This window comes from Mustela lutreola, chromosome 3, assembly GCF_030435805.1.
Source record: "Mustela lutreola isolate mMusLut2 chromosome 3, mMusLut2.pri, whole genome shotgun sequence".
NCBI lineage: Eukaryota > Metazoa > Chordata > Mammalia > Carnivora > Mustelidae > Mustela > Mustela lutreola.
Window position 1 is genome coordinate 192,284,146 of NC_081292.1, and position 14,563 is coordinate 192,298,708.

At 47.8% G+C, this 14,563-nt stretch overlaps 1 protein-coding gene across 2 annotated transcripts in view; it reads left to right on the top strand.

Moving 5' to 3' along the window:
* The window catches only part of PLEKHM3 (pleckstrin homology domain containing M3), a 184,135-nt gene extending 171,052 nt beyond the window's left edge, over window positions 1-13,083 (top strand). For both annotated transcript variants that reach the window (XM_059168228.1, XM_059168227.1), the window contains one exon: window positions 6,813-13,083. In XM_059168228.1, coding sequence (XP_059024211.1) covers window positions 6,813-6,990 — 178 coding nt within the window. In that variant the 3' untranslated portion in view covers window positions 6,991-13,083. The remainder of the gene's footprint in view (window positions 1-6,812) is intronic.
* Window positions 13,084-14,563: the final 1,480 nt, after the last annotated feature.

Here is a 14,563-nt window from a genome sequence, read left to right on the forward strand (position 1 = left end):
TTTCTCACTCCGCATGGAGCCACAACAGTTCCGTGATCCAGCATTTCCAGGCCCTTTGCGCTCTTGCTCCCCATTCACTGGCTTCCCCTGGGGCGGAAGAGAGGGGGGCATCTGGGGTGTGTAGATTTCTAGTAATCCCGGCTGAAGACTTCACCGGAAGGGGTGCTCCGGGCAGAGGCTGTGAAACTGGGACTGTCCCCAGCCGTCAGCACGTGCCTGGGATTGGTGACCGCCCTTTATTTTAACCTGTTTCCCCACAAAGGGAAGAATCTGTTCAACTGTGTCACATTTAACTCATTTCACTCTAGAAAGTTTAGTTACATGTTCTCTGTAATCTACCAAACAGTATACATACCTGTGTACATACAGTAAGTACATACATAGCACATATGTACATCCACAGACATACACCTTATGTGATTTCCCATTGAAGCAAATTATAAGTTACTGGCTTATATTCACTCACTCACAACAACAGGGGAGAACACCAACCCAAAACATTAAAATAACCAGGCCCCAATAACTACCTCCCTTAGCTAAGAGATTTCAATAACCATCTTGGTTTCTTGGAAAAACCAGTAATAGCTAGTGGCTCTGTGGGGCGCCTGACATAGTAGCCGTATGCCCCACCGCACTCGCATGCCTGATCGCGTGCACTGATTTCTGCACCCCGCCCTCGTCGCTGTGGGCTCCACAGAGTGGAAATCAGCCAGAGCTCTGCCCTGCTCTGCAGGCCTGTCCTTCCACTTGTCAGAGATCCAGCCAAACTCAAGGCTGACTTTCAAGCTAATGAAATATCTGAGGTCGTTGCCTGAGCCAAAAATAAAAATGCAGCAGGAGAAAAATCCAACATGAGCAGAGCAGAAGCATTTCACTGACCTCAACTTGGGGCAGGGGCCTTTAGCAGCTTCCTGTGGCCCTCCTGGGTGCAGCTAGAATCTGGAAGACACAGACAAAGCCATCAAGCCTGTCTCTAATTGGTGTCACATCATCAGCATTCCAGAACAGGAAACTGTCTGCGGCCGGCAATTCTTGCCGCTTTGCCGTATCAGAGAAGCAACCCTTTCCCCCCTGCACATACGTAGCTCTGTCCATTTGCAGCAGGTTCGTTTTCTTGGTTTTGAGAGCTGGAGTAAGACCATCGTTGTCTGTGGCTGTTAGATTTCTAGGGTATGAACGTCTCCGTCACTTCCCAAAGGTCAATAAGCAATGTTTAGGTCAAAGACTGTTCATGAAATGTATAGAGCCTCGCGTGATGATGCCTTTACTAAGAGAATGAGATCTGCATTCCCCCCGACACACAGTGGTGATGCTACGCCCCCGCCCTGAACCCTAGGAAAGGGCACATGTGGACAGTTCATGGCTTCAGAAGAGACGGGCCTAGAGTTCCTTCTCCCTCATCCCACATCGTATGGCGTGCGCAGTGCTGATGTTCATACTGCTGGCTCCAGGGTGGCTGTCCCAGTGGTTAAAACACAAGATGTCTTCCGCATAGGACGATACACGACTGCCGCCTCTAGCCAGCCTCCATTCCACCCCCAAAATAAAGACCCCACAGCACTGAACCCTTCAGGGTTTTTTCCTTGGGGGAGAGAGGGTGTTGATGAGGTTTGGGAAAATCCCTAAAAAGGAATCCTTAATGTTTAATTGAGATGTTCTGAGAAAGAGGCAGAGTCAGCTCCTTTTTTTAGCCAAATTCCTGATAACCAGAGCTGTATGTGCTAGTCTGTAAGCTATTTCATGGTTTGATTAACCGCTGCAAATAAATAAAATTTAAAGTAATGCTCTTCACTTCACTTCACATTCACATTCAGTTCCAGCTTGTCAGTTTGAGGCTTTCCAAGGAGTGGCCGGCAAGGCTGAATTCCCACTCATCCATCCACAGACTTGGGGGCAAGAAAATGTGGAAAGAGAAGGGTAAGACCCAGAACAGCCTTTCCCTGCCCCACACCCCTGCCCTGCACGAAATCTGCAAGTTGGAAGGAACCTTAGATAATCCAACCTTCCCCTTTTACTTCTGTGGAGAACGAGAGGCTCAGGGATGAAGTAACTTACCCAAGGCCCCAGGGACAGTGGGGCCAGCCTGGGCCAAGAACTCGGGGCTCCTCACTTCAGTCCGGCCCTCCTCTCTGCAGTAAGTGTCCTACTTACTATTTTCTGGCCTCCTTGTCACTGTAGATGTTGCTGAAACCTAACTGCTTCCCACTTACATAAGAGCAATTTATTTTGTGGGGCAAGTAGAAGTTTTGGGGTTAGATTTGCTAGATGGCCTACAGAGGACATAACAAAGTGAAGACCACCACAGAGAAACAGCCCCGATATTCTTGGCCAGGGAGTAAATAAATGCGACTGAGGGTCAACCACCAGGATGGCTTTTGAGGAAGACCAAAAACTCAGAGTGAGTTGATAGAAAGTTAAGGGTTCCCACGGCGTGCACGGAATTGTGTCGTGGGTATTGACTTCTTATGTGATGTTCTAAATTAGTTTTCAAAACCATGGGGTGGTTAATGCCTGTGAGTTTCAGCTATCTTAACCAAAGGATGTATTAAAAATATATATATATATTTGTGAAAATGAAATGAATCAGTAACTCTGCGTTGGACCTTATTGGTTGGTGTAAGCCCGCAGTTGACACTTGTGAGTTCCACCAGGAGTGGGGGGCACTGTGTAAGTCCCCCCGGGTGCTTCCTCCACGATGCCTTCTCCAGATAGGTTAGGTCAATGGTTCTCAACTGGGATGATCTCCCTGCCCCTCCCAGGGGGCATTTGGACTTGTGGCCGTGTCCAGAGACACTGTTGGTTGCCACAACCTGGGTGGGGAAGGATTGTGACCAGCATCTGCTGGGTAGAGGCCGGGGATGCCACTGAACACCGTGTAGTGCACAGGGCAGCCCTGTACCACAGAGAACTAACTCTCTGGCCCCAAATGCCAGCAGTATGAGGTTGAGATCCCTGGATTCAGTGGAGCAACAGACGTTTTCAGGAATAGCCCACTGGATGGCTTTGGTCAGTAGCAAATATATGTTTCCCTGTAGTTGCGTTCTCTTGGGACACTGGAAAGGAGGACCTAGGTCTTTGTTCTCTGTGGTGTACAACCAACACCAGAAAGGCAGCGAAACTGCTGATTGCTGGGAGTGGGGAACTCCGAAATGAAGATGAAACTGGCTGGCTTTCATTTGATTTATCACTTGGGAACACTGAAGGACATTTCTCTTTCATTATCTGCTGCAATTTTCCACATGGATGATTGCATTGGTAAATTTACCTTATATATAAGCTATGTTCCTGAAAAGTTGATTGTAAAATCATATTTTAAATACAGGCAGGAAATTCAGTAAACACTAAGGAGCCAGTGAACTCTTTTAAAGTGAAAGGGCCTTTTAAATAATATTCTCAAAGAGGAGCATGCCTATATATTGCATTTTTTAATGCAAACACTTTATTTTTCCTGCACATTTTTCTTACAAAGCACCATAACTTTTATGTAAGAAACAGTTTCTCTTCCTCCTTCCTTTTCCTGACCTTATTCTTTTCATTTAAAAAAAAAAAAATCAGGGGGAAAGTTAATAATAGATTGTCTGAATTTGGGAAGGTCATTGATCAGTCTGTCCATTATACAGTTCAAAAGATGACTGCTGGCTTACAAATGGTTAGAAAAGAGGACTTGGTTACATTCTGAAATCATTAATTTTTTATCTTGGACTTTTTTGCAGTTACTGACCTTTGGCTAGAAAGAGCAGGTGTACTCAGCCCCTAGGCCACCCCATGAGTGTTTGTTGCACCAGAAATACCCAATAAGACTCAACCTCTTCACTGGAGCAGGGTGCAGGGGTTGGGGGTGCCAGTATCAGCAGAGATAAGGGAGTGGTACTGAAGGAACCCCATGGTTTTCTCCTTATCAATCACTGCCCTTGGGCAATATCCCTAGGTGTGTAAATCACTTACTCAGCAGGGCAAAGGGGCAGGAAGGAGGAAATTTACTTGATAAGGCTATCATTAGTGTCACTTCAGTGACAGGAAGGTACAGAGGTGTGACCCAGGGAGGACAAAGCCATTGCCACTGGAGTGGAGCTGGCCCAGAAAGGAGGCATGAGGAGACGTGGGTCTAACCTTCATCCCCCTGGAAGGAGGGAGGGGCTGAGGGCCGGGAGATGCTGGACTCTCCTGACTGGTGTGGCTCCAGCATGAGGAAGGCAGGGACAAGAGTCACCATGAAAGGTGATGTCATGTTCACCTGCTCATTCCACATACAGTCACCCATGTGTGTCCCACAGAACCCCACTGAGTAGGAAGGAGGTCACCGTGAGCAGCATTTTACAAATGAGGAGACCAGGGAAAGTCAGTGACTTGCCCAAGATCACTCAAAGAAAGGGTTGTGATCGGGACAGGAGTCTTTTGACTGGAAGCCCACGTTTCTCTCCAGGATGGCGCATTCCCCTCACTCACATGACTCGGCCTCAGTCGAAGCCACGGTTGGGCTATCAGAGTCCCGGGTTCTAGTCACAACCTAACTCCGTGTGTCCTCATGAGACAATCACTAGCCTTCTTAGAATCTCAGTCTTCTTATCTGTGCCACGAGGGGGTTGATCCAAGATGTCCTCAGGTCACTGTGGTGACATCGGTGCCATCAGATGCAGGAAGAGTTGCCAAAGATACCCAGAGGCGGCTGCTCACTCTGGAAGGAGCAGTCTTAGCTGTGTTCCTGTGCAGGAACTCCACGACACGCTTCATGTGTTACTCCCTTTGAGCCTCACAAGATCTCTCTGAGGGGCATGTTAAGACAAGGCAATTGAGGAGCAGAGAGGTGAAATGCCTTACTCCAGGTCACTGTCACAGACTACTCAGGCTGTCCTCTAAAATACCACAGCCCAGGGGGGCTCACACAACAGATATTTACTGCTCATGGTTCTGGAAGCTGGGAGTCCCAGAGCAAGATCCAGCAGGGCGCGGTTTCCAGTGAGAGCTCCCTTCCTGGCTCGCAAGATGGCCACCTTCTTGCTGTGCTCCTCACACGGCCCTTCCTCTGGGTGCACACAGTGGGGGAGAAGAGAGAGAAAGCCCTCTGATGTCTCTTCTTATAAGGACACTAATCAGGGCCCACCCTCCTGACCTGATTTAACCCTGTGTCTCCACAGGCAGTGTCTCTGGGGGTTAGGGCTTCAATGTAGGCCTTGAGTGGCGGGGTGGGGCGGTGGCCCTACAATTCAGTCAGGTAGCCAGAAAGTGATTTGAAGGTGGGAAGTGAAGTCAGGCCAAGTAACCCTATGCCTACTTTCATACTGCCTCTCTGTTTTACTTGCCCAGAGAGCTGAGCTTGGGCAGAGACTACTGGGTACAGTGAAGCTTCTGTCTTTTGGGCTCTCGGCTGATCAGTATGGCCTGCCTCCCTGCGCCCCTCCCCACGCCACCCCACTCCCACTGTCGCTCATTCCCTGGGTCCAAAGGTGGGTGGGAGGATCTTCCTTTCATCAAACTTTCTGAATCCTAAGTGATGTCGGGGCTAAGTCTGTTGCATGCCAGGGAATGGTGCTCCAAAGACCATCATATGCCCAGGACGGAAGCCCAAGGTACTAGAGGAAAAGCAAAAGGAGCACAAGCTGAGCCCTGAAAACTGCTTCCTGCATAGTCGTCTTTGAACCCAGCCTCGTACTGGACCCTCCCGGGACTGCTGCTGGTCAAACCAATTCCTTGAGCTCCTGAGATGAGGGAATAGTTGCTTGTCGCTCTGCGATGGAAGGGTGGGCACCGTAATCTGCATTGGCCAGCCACCCCCTGGGCAGCCATCGTTGTGCTTGTCAGTTCCTTACTATTAAAGACGCTGCAGCAGAAACAATCCATTTTGGACTATTGCACAGGCTTCCACCAAGCGAGACAGCAAACTAGTCGTCCACCTGGAATGCCTCCTCTCTATAAGCTAATCTGCGTGTTTTAAAAAATATTCTCTTCCCAACTTTCCATGCTTTACCCTTCCTACTTGTGCTATAAAGATGGGCTTACAGTGGTGGGGCTTTTCCCAATTAAAAAAAAAAAGAAAAAAAAGAAAACTCCGAAGGACAATAGACCTGAGGATAACAATCAGAAAATGAAAATGTGTCATGTTATCTTTCCAAACTGTTAAATGAGGGCAAGGAGTAACAGGGGCCCACTTACCCCATGTTTACAGAAGTGGGGAGCTACATTTTCACTGCGGTCACGCACTGGGGTTGTCTCTGGTGCTCAGAGCGCTTGCAGTCAGTGGAACACGGCACTCCCGTTCTCTGTCCCTTTACCCCAGGGCCATTGGAGGGGAAACTAACCCACAGAGCTTCCAGAGATCTGCCCATTGTCCCCATGATCACACCATTGCTAGTTGACTGCTGACTGCTCTCCACTGTAAGCCATCAGCCTCACCCTAGCCAGTTCTAATCAAAAAGAAAAAAAAGGGGCACCTGGGTGGCTCAGTGGACTAAGCCTCTGCCTTTGGCTCGGGTCATGAACTCAGGGTCCTGGGATCGAGCCCCGCATGGGGCTCTCTGCTCAACAGGGAGCCTGCTTCCTCCTCTCTCTCTGCCTGCTTGTGATCTCTCTGTGTCAAATAAATAAAATGTTTAAAAAAAAAAAAAAAAAAGGTTTTTTGTTTTTTTTTTCAAGTGAAATTCAACCTTGAACATCTTGGAAAAGGAAAGAGCCCATTTCTATGAGTCATCGCTCTTCCCGGTGGCAGGGCTCCCCAGAATAAATGTTCTCTGAGCTGCTCGGAGGCCACTGGATTTCAGGTGTCTGTGTCTTGTCATTCCCGCCTTGGTCATCATCTCTGTGGTTGGCTTTTGCAGGTGTGAAAGCTGTGGGGCCGTTTTCCATTCCGAATGCAAAGAGAAGTCTGTCCCCTGCCCGAGGTGTGTCCGCCGGGAGCTGCAGAAGAAGCAGAAATCTTTCTGGCGGAGGCTGAACATGGACGAGAGCCTGGAGGAGGCTTGCAACATGTTCGAGCTGTCCTACCAGAACACCTGACTCAGCAGGGGCCCGAGGCCAGGGACTGACCTCTCGCTGAGCCAGCAGCCGGCGGCTTCCTAGCTAGCCAGCCAGATCCCTTTGGAAGAGGAGGATGTCTCATCTTCAGCTAGATATAGATGTATATTCACACACATAGCCACGCATCCCAGTACGTCCCGTATGTATGTTCTGTGCAAATCGCTGTCCAAAAGGTCCGTGAAGCCTCCGTGGCTCCAGAAAACTACCAGTAGCTGAATTACACTTAGCCTTGAATTTCAGCAGCTCACTCCCAAGCAAAACGTGGTTTACACCCAATGCTTTAGAGTCCAGACTTTTTTTTTTTTTTTTTGGCTCTCAGGGCCATTTTAGTACATAGGACACAGGAGGAAGCATCTCCTACAGAACCACAGAACTTCGGGTTATTTTCGTGTTATTTATTTTTAGCCTTCGCAGAGGACGGAGTAACTGAGGCAAATACTCATCACCGTCCGTTTCGAATGAAAATCTTCAGGACACAGGAACGATGCCTGGATCATTCCAGGACCCAGTGTCCCTGACGCCGTCACCTCGGTGTCTACCACACAGGTGGGGATCACCTCAGCCGAGCCAAGTGGCTCAGAGATGAGGCGTGTGCGCTCCCTCTGACAGAAAGCATGCACCCTCGAATTTATGAGGAGAGCTCCTTCTGGCTTTGAGGTTCATCTCGGGTTTTTTCCTGAGAAAAAAGACCTCAGAGACCAATGACTGCATGTGTCAGTCTGTTTGCGGGTGTGAATCCCAGCGCCCCCTGATGCCGCGGGGCCCCCCACCATAGTCGGTGGAAAACGTAGCTTTCTGAAGAGCAGTTTTCCCGGGGTTTCATGGGTAATAGTGATGAGGTCGTAATGGTGCTGGCCTGAGGAAATTTCCTGTGACTGCGGTTAAATACATCGGTTTGTAGACTGGTGGAGATAATGCATACATTCTATGAGATGGTCTTCAATTTCTTTTCACAGAATCTCGTGTGGGCATTTCCTATTTATTTCAAACGCTTTATTTCTCATGGCTCGTGTTTGCACTTTCACTTGGACCTTTGCTGTCACTTCCACTTTCGCATTTTTAAAATTGTTTACAAAATCAAAGTACCATGGGACTTCAAAACCCCCACGCTAGAGGATGAAGAAAATGTCAAACTTATAATGAATTCAATGTAATAATATTGTCTAAATAAATATATAATCCCACATATAATCGCCACCTTAAAGTGAAACAGAACGTGCTAAAATCATATCACAGGAGTAGGAAATCTAAGAAACTGCTTCGCTGCTTGGCCAAGTGGTGGGCCTCCAGTGCGGGGCCCCCCAGGAGCCGCGTCCAGTGGCTGTGACCAGAATGCCAGATGGGACAGTGCTGGAAATCATCCTCCAACCAGAACTCTTTCCAGAACAGAAAGATACATGATCCTGAGACAATGTTCAGGCGACTACTGAGAAGACTCTCTTGCCACTGAGCAGATGCCTCCAATGCCCTCCTGGTGTGGTAGTTTCACTGCTGTTGGAGTCTCGAGCATCAGTGGCTCGGGAAGTACAGGATACATTTAACCCCATCGCCACTGCCCCCCTCCCCCCGCCCCGACACCTTGCTCCCTCCAGATCCTAACTCTTGATACCTCCGTCCACTTAGAGGCCAGACATTTCAGACAGACTTGTGCAGACTGCCAGTTCCTGGGCCCCAGACCACAAGCTTCATTTATTTTCCGATCCTACAGCAGCTGTAACCAAGGGCATAAAAACTTGCTAAAAGGCCAAGGCTCCCTTCACGAGGAGACCTTACAGAGCCTTTTATTCTTGGAAAAGCAGGTTGACTTTTCCCCCACCCCGGTTACAGAGAATGTTGCACACAAAAAGATAAAGGGTGGAAAAATCTCAAACAAGCACTTGGCAAACAGGCAAACAAATTTGACCCTCTCCTTTTTCCTCCTCTTCGTGAAACACAGTATTTATATTTTCCAGCCTCAGAGAAGATAGCAGAACATGATCTTTCACAAGAGAATTATAGACCTGCTTATTATAAAACAGATGTGCTCCGATGGCAAAGTGCCTTTTCCTCCACCCGCAGCTCCCTGTCACCGTAGCTTACTTCTGCCTTCACCATAATTAATGTATCCGTGATCCCGACTGTCAGCGAGGCAGTCCCCAGCACCCTGCGTTCGGAGCCCCAAAGTGCAGACGCCCCTCCTCCTGGCCCAGCATGCTGGCTCTCGGCACAGAATCCCCTGTCCCACCTCACAGGCACCTAGCATCCAAGCTGCTGGGGGTGCGATTCTGGATCCCGGTTCTAAAGGCCTCTGTCTTCACCGGTGCCCATGGAGAGGGTCCCACTAAATATGGGCCTCCCTGGGAACTCCTAAGGAGAACCTTCTATCCACATCAATTTCTGCTTATTTTCAGAAGAGAAAAAAAATTTATATATATATACATATATTTAAGTATATGTATATATATATAAAAAATTGCCATTGGCTACCCAGAAGCAGGACTACTTCCTGGCTACTTCTCTTTTCTCTCCTTTTTGTATGCCGCTACACGGCCCACAGCCACCACCACCCAAATCTGATAGGACCGAGCGGAGCCAGCTTCGGAATTGGGTCGTCATGAGAAGTTCAACAGTGCCGTTTTCCAGCCCAGAACGCCTTAGAGCCCGTGAACACCCTTACTGTTTTCCACCCAAATGACTTGGTGCACTGTTGGGTAATTGTTCCACTGCTTAGAAACTGTCGAAACAAAAGCAAATCCGTGGATTACCACCTTCCTAAGACCAAGCTAATACCTGCTTTCCCCTCACATTCCCTCTCTCATCCCATATTAAATAACTCACACATAAAACACTGGAGAAAATGGCCAATTAATCTCCTAGAGCTGGCGGGCGACTCCGGGGAACCACTTTTCACTTGAAAGGCCCATTCCCCGGTGGATCACTGGAGGAAATCCCTCCTAACGGTGCCAGAAACTCATGTGTGAGACCGTCCAACCTTGGTAAAATGTTGGCATCTAACCCTGCAGTAGAGAAGCCAGTTCCCAAAATAGACCTCCCTCGCACCACTGCGGGAAGGCCACAAAGTGCTTTAAGAGCAGTCAACTGGAATCGCATCGTGTTTTTTCCAGCGCTGATTTTCCCCAACGCTGAAAGCCTCTTTATAGGAAAACCACGTCAACGCTCGTCATCCCCCTTTGTCCCTGCTTTTTGGGGGACCGTATTACCCTTATCTTCCTATCTGTAGTACTAAAGGGTAATACTCTTTGGAGCTTGCCCGCTTGATTCGCTGAGAGGGGAATTGCTTTTTGATTCTACTCGGCTAGGTTTCCACCAAAAAGGGAGTATCGGTCGTGTTGGGGATTTGTGGTTTCCAACTAACAGCGGTATTTTGGCTCCTGCAAAAGGATTGTGCCATGACTTTCTTCCGGCTGCAGCAAGAACCCTGGTGTTGACCTCACTCTGGCGAAGCTAGAGTGAGTCCACTTTGATGAGGTCTGGCCTCTGGTTTGTCGCTGCGTGTGTACACACTGCACATTGACTCTGGAAGGTTTCTCCCTGTGCCTCCTTGAAAAGATTTGGTTTCCAAACCTCTGGGTTTATTCTCTACCTGTTGGCCAAAAAAACCCGCCATGCATAAATTACTGTATTGGGGTAGGACCGGATGCCCCACTGAACACTTCGTGCAAAGAGAGACATTATCTGAGGAAGCCGAGATACATTTTGCTCCCAACTGAGGGTGGAGCCAATGCCGCTGTCCGTAAGTTTAGGCAGAATTATTTATCTCCACCACATTTTATTGAAGTGGCTGGATTAGGATGTCAGTCTTCAGCTCTTGATTCTAATACTGCCAAGAGTCAATACAGAGGTTATTTCACTTTTTTATTACTTTTCCCAGTAAGGAGAGATGCATACAATTTCCCACTTATTTCTTGAATTTTCTGACTCAATACGTTTGTTACTCTAAGATAATGGCAGAAAGTAGAGAATTTAGGGTGAAACACAACGAAATGAACACTCTCTCCTTGACATGAACTGAGGCAGTAGAGGTACTGTTTTCCTTCCCTTGGTACTTGCTACAGCTGAGTGTTAGTGTGCTGTGTACCTTGGACGATTCTTCTAACCCCGCATCCAGTAGAACTCATTGCTCTAGGTAGAGCCTGGTGATGGGTGAGTAGGCCCCACTCGGTTAATTTAAGCAGACAAGTGTTGGTTTCTGGCATGGGGCACAGTTAAGTCCTAGCACCCAGCAAATTCCCCATGGTAGACAATTCTATATTGTATTCAGACCCTCTGACTGGAAGGGTCTTCTTTGGTGTGTCTTAGTGGGTGCAGGCCAAAGTCAAGTCTAAGTCACTGTTAAACTCTAGGTAAAAGTCGGAAGTGTGGAATGCCCTCCTCAGCACAACCGTGGTTGTCAGGAGTTTTATTTAAAACGGGTTCCCAGTGATCGTGTTATGGGGCACTTTCCTCGCCAAGTGGCCTCCAAAGTGATGGAAAGCATTGTTCAGCTTGAAAAAAGGGACAACTGCTATTTCGCTTTCGTTCCTTCCTGTGGAAAGAGAAGCCACCCTGCTAGAAAGGTGTGGAAGGAAGCCACAGTCGTTGCCCAGGGCAGGTGCTACAGCAACTCTTAGCACAGCAAAGACTCCCTTCTCCTGACCATCACGCTGTGGACCAGCCTCTCCCGTTCCCCTGGATCTTCCCTGGATCTCCCCTCCTCAGAGCCGGTGTCAGGCCTCCTGGCCAGAAAGCCGTAGGCAGACCGCGGGAGCCTGCGCTCATCCTCCACGCTGGGCTTCCCTGTCTCTCCCCATAGGAGTGCCTTACAGTACTGCCTCGTGCTTCTAGTCTCCTCCGTGGACCCACTGGAAGCCCTTTGCCTAAACACGGATCACTTCGCTTCTTCCCTGCTGGCCACTCTGTACAGATGCGCTCAGAACCTGTACATTCCACAAGCATGGCTGACCTTTCACCTTTGTTTAACCTGGTGCCTTAACCTGGAGAGGGAAGGATTCCTTTGGGAACACATTGTTAAAGTAGAATGGCAGAAACATGGGCTTCCTAGCTCCGTGGACACTTCTACCAGGAAATAGAAAAGACACAACCACATAATGTTTTAACTTTGTTTAATGCTGGATTTTTTGTGTGGTTTTTTTTTTTTTGGTTTTGTTTTTTTGTTTGTTTGTTTTGTTTTTTGTTTTTTGTTTTTTGTTTTTTTAAATCACTCTTCATTTGTTTGCTTGCTTTCATTAACCAAACTCAGGGGAAATGTATGTCATGATGTCACCAAGGCCAACGCGTAGAGGAATTAAACCAGTTCTCCAGATTTGAATCTGTAAAGTCAGTGAACTTAACCTTTTTAAGATTAAAAAATTACAGAAACAGAGTTTTCTTTTATTGTATAAAGGTTTTCTTTTTTCCTTCACCACCTGTTTTCCAAGTAGGAAGTGGGAAGCCTCTTGGACACATGGTGATAAAAATGTTTCTGGGTGGCGTGGGCGGTCCACCAAGCTATTAAATTTGGCTTTTGCTGCTGGAGGCCTAGGTTCTGATTTCAGTCACCCACCACAATCTTATTTTGAATAGCCAGAAGCCTACCATACAAGATTTAGGGAGGGAAAATAAAAAACCCGTCTTTAAGGAATAGTAAAGGCGAAAATGTTTGCAAATGAAGAGCATTGAACGGGGTGCAAGGAGTTCTGTTCCGCTTGTTGTTTGGCTCCTAGATCAGATCCATGTCATTTTCCCTTAGTTCTGCTCACGCAGTACAGAATTAATTACGGTTCTGGGTTTGGGCTATTATATCACTCTGTGTTGAGCTCTTTGAAATAGCTGATGCGCTAACATACACACACACAAACACACACACACATATATGTTGTTTCTGTTTTCTGGAATTCATTGCCTTTTGTTTTGGAATAACTTATCCATCTTTTTGTTTATATCATTTTTAAGTATCAGTAACTGTAATAATATAAGATAAAGTTGTGTTGTTGACAAGAGCCCGAGTTTTTATGGTCATCGGTCATATAATTTAAGTGCACCAGTTCCTAATGTATAAAGTTATCGCGCTCTCAATAAACAATAGAGAAAGTACTTTCTGTTCTCGTAACAACTTCATTAAAATACTATTTTCACAGGGGTGGTGAAAGCCCAAGATGAGCTCTGGATATTGATTCAAAGTGAAGAGTTAAGTTTTATTGAAAGGAGCTTCATATTATCTTAATATTAATATCTTAATATTAATCTTACAGATTTTGTTTTTTTCTAAATTCATCAACTCACAATACTCTTATCAGCCCTTCCTCTGCTTCTGAAGAATAGAGTGCAATTTTTAAAAATGTGGTAGTAGTATTATGGTTCTTGTTTGCCAAAATGGCATGATTTCCATCAGGTCTGAGACAAACCCTCGGAAGCTCACGGTGGAAGGTCTTCCCACCGCACGTAGCTCCACCCCATGTCTCCTTGATGTGCTTTCCTCTCGCCACCTAGACAGACCAGGGGCAGGCAGTGAGCCACTAGGCAAGGATGCTGGTCTTCCTGAAGACCAGATCTGGGGGGCAAAGAGTGAGCAGCAGAGTCGTGTTCATGTGAAAGACAGCCGTCCTCTGGTGTTGAGACGTGGTCACGAGTCCCTGCACTACTCAGCCTGGGCTGGCCCTTGCTTTGCACCACAAAGGCCGTGGCGTGCAACAGCTGTCCTCTAGTAGACTTTCAAAACGCCCTTTAAACTCACTTTCACAAAGACACTGAAGACTAGTAAAGGTGCTTCTGGTTAAACATTTACCAAAGGTGAACCCCGAGCCTCACTCCCCAAGTCCTGCCTAACCCTGTTCACGCCCAGCTTCTCCGCCTCCTCCCTCGGGAAACCAACTGGGGCTCACGCCCCTTCTGTCCCAGGAAGGACTGGACTTCATCCTCACAAGAAACCTGTTACAATCAGCGATAAAGAGAAATGAGTTAATGTTTCACAGAGCCAAACCCAACATTCGATCTAGTGGGAGCTGGGATTCACTGGATTCATGGCACTGGTTAGCTTTTCCCCAGCTGTAAACTGGAGAGGCCGGGGAACTCCAGGAAGTTCGGCATTCTCAGAGGGAAGAGATGCAAAGACGTTCTCAGAAGGATGGAAAGAGACGCTATTTTGTTCCTCACTCCCAACCCCCAGGAGATGATGATTTGCATCTCCCTCCCCTCAGTGTTTCCCCTGTCCTGTCCTTTGAGGACAGCTCAAGATGATGGCTTTAATCAGCGGTTCCCACATCAGAAACACAAAAACAAAAGCAAATCGACAGTCGGGACGATCGAATCCAAGAGTTTCTCCGGATGGGGCCCGGGTGTTTATTTCTCCAAAGCTCCCTGGGTGATTCTCGTGTGTTCTGCAAGTTAAGAACCACTAGATGAAATGAAGCAAGCTGCCCTGAAATAAACATTCGCTTGGCATCCTGGTGGTCGCGATGGGAAAGGCGGCACAGGGGTGTGGACGGACTGCATGGCCTCAGCGGCCCTCTCACATCCGCGGCCGCCCTTCTTCCCAGCAGACGCGGGAGAACAGTACTTTGGAATTGCCGCTCAG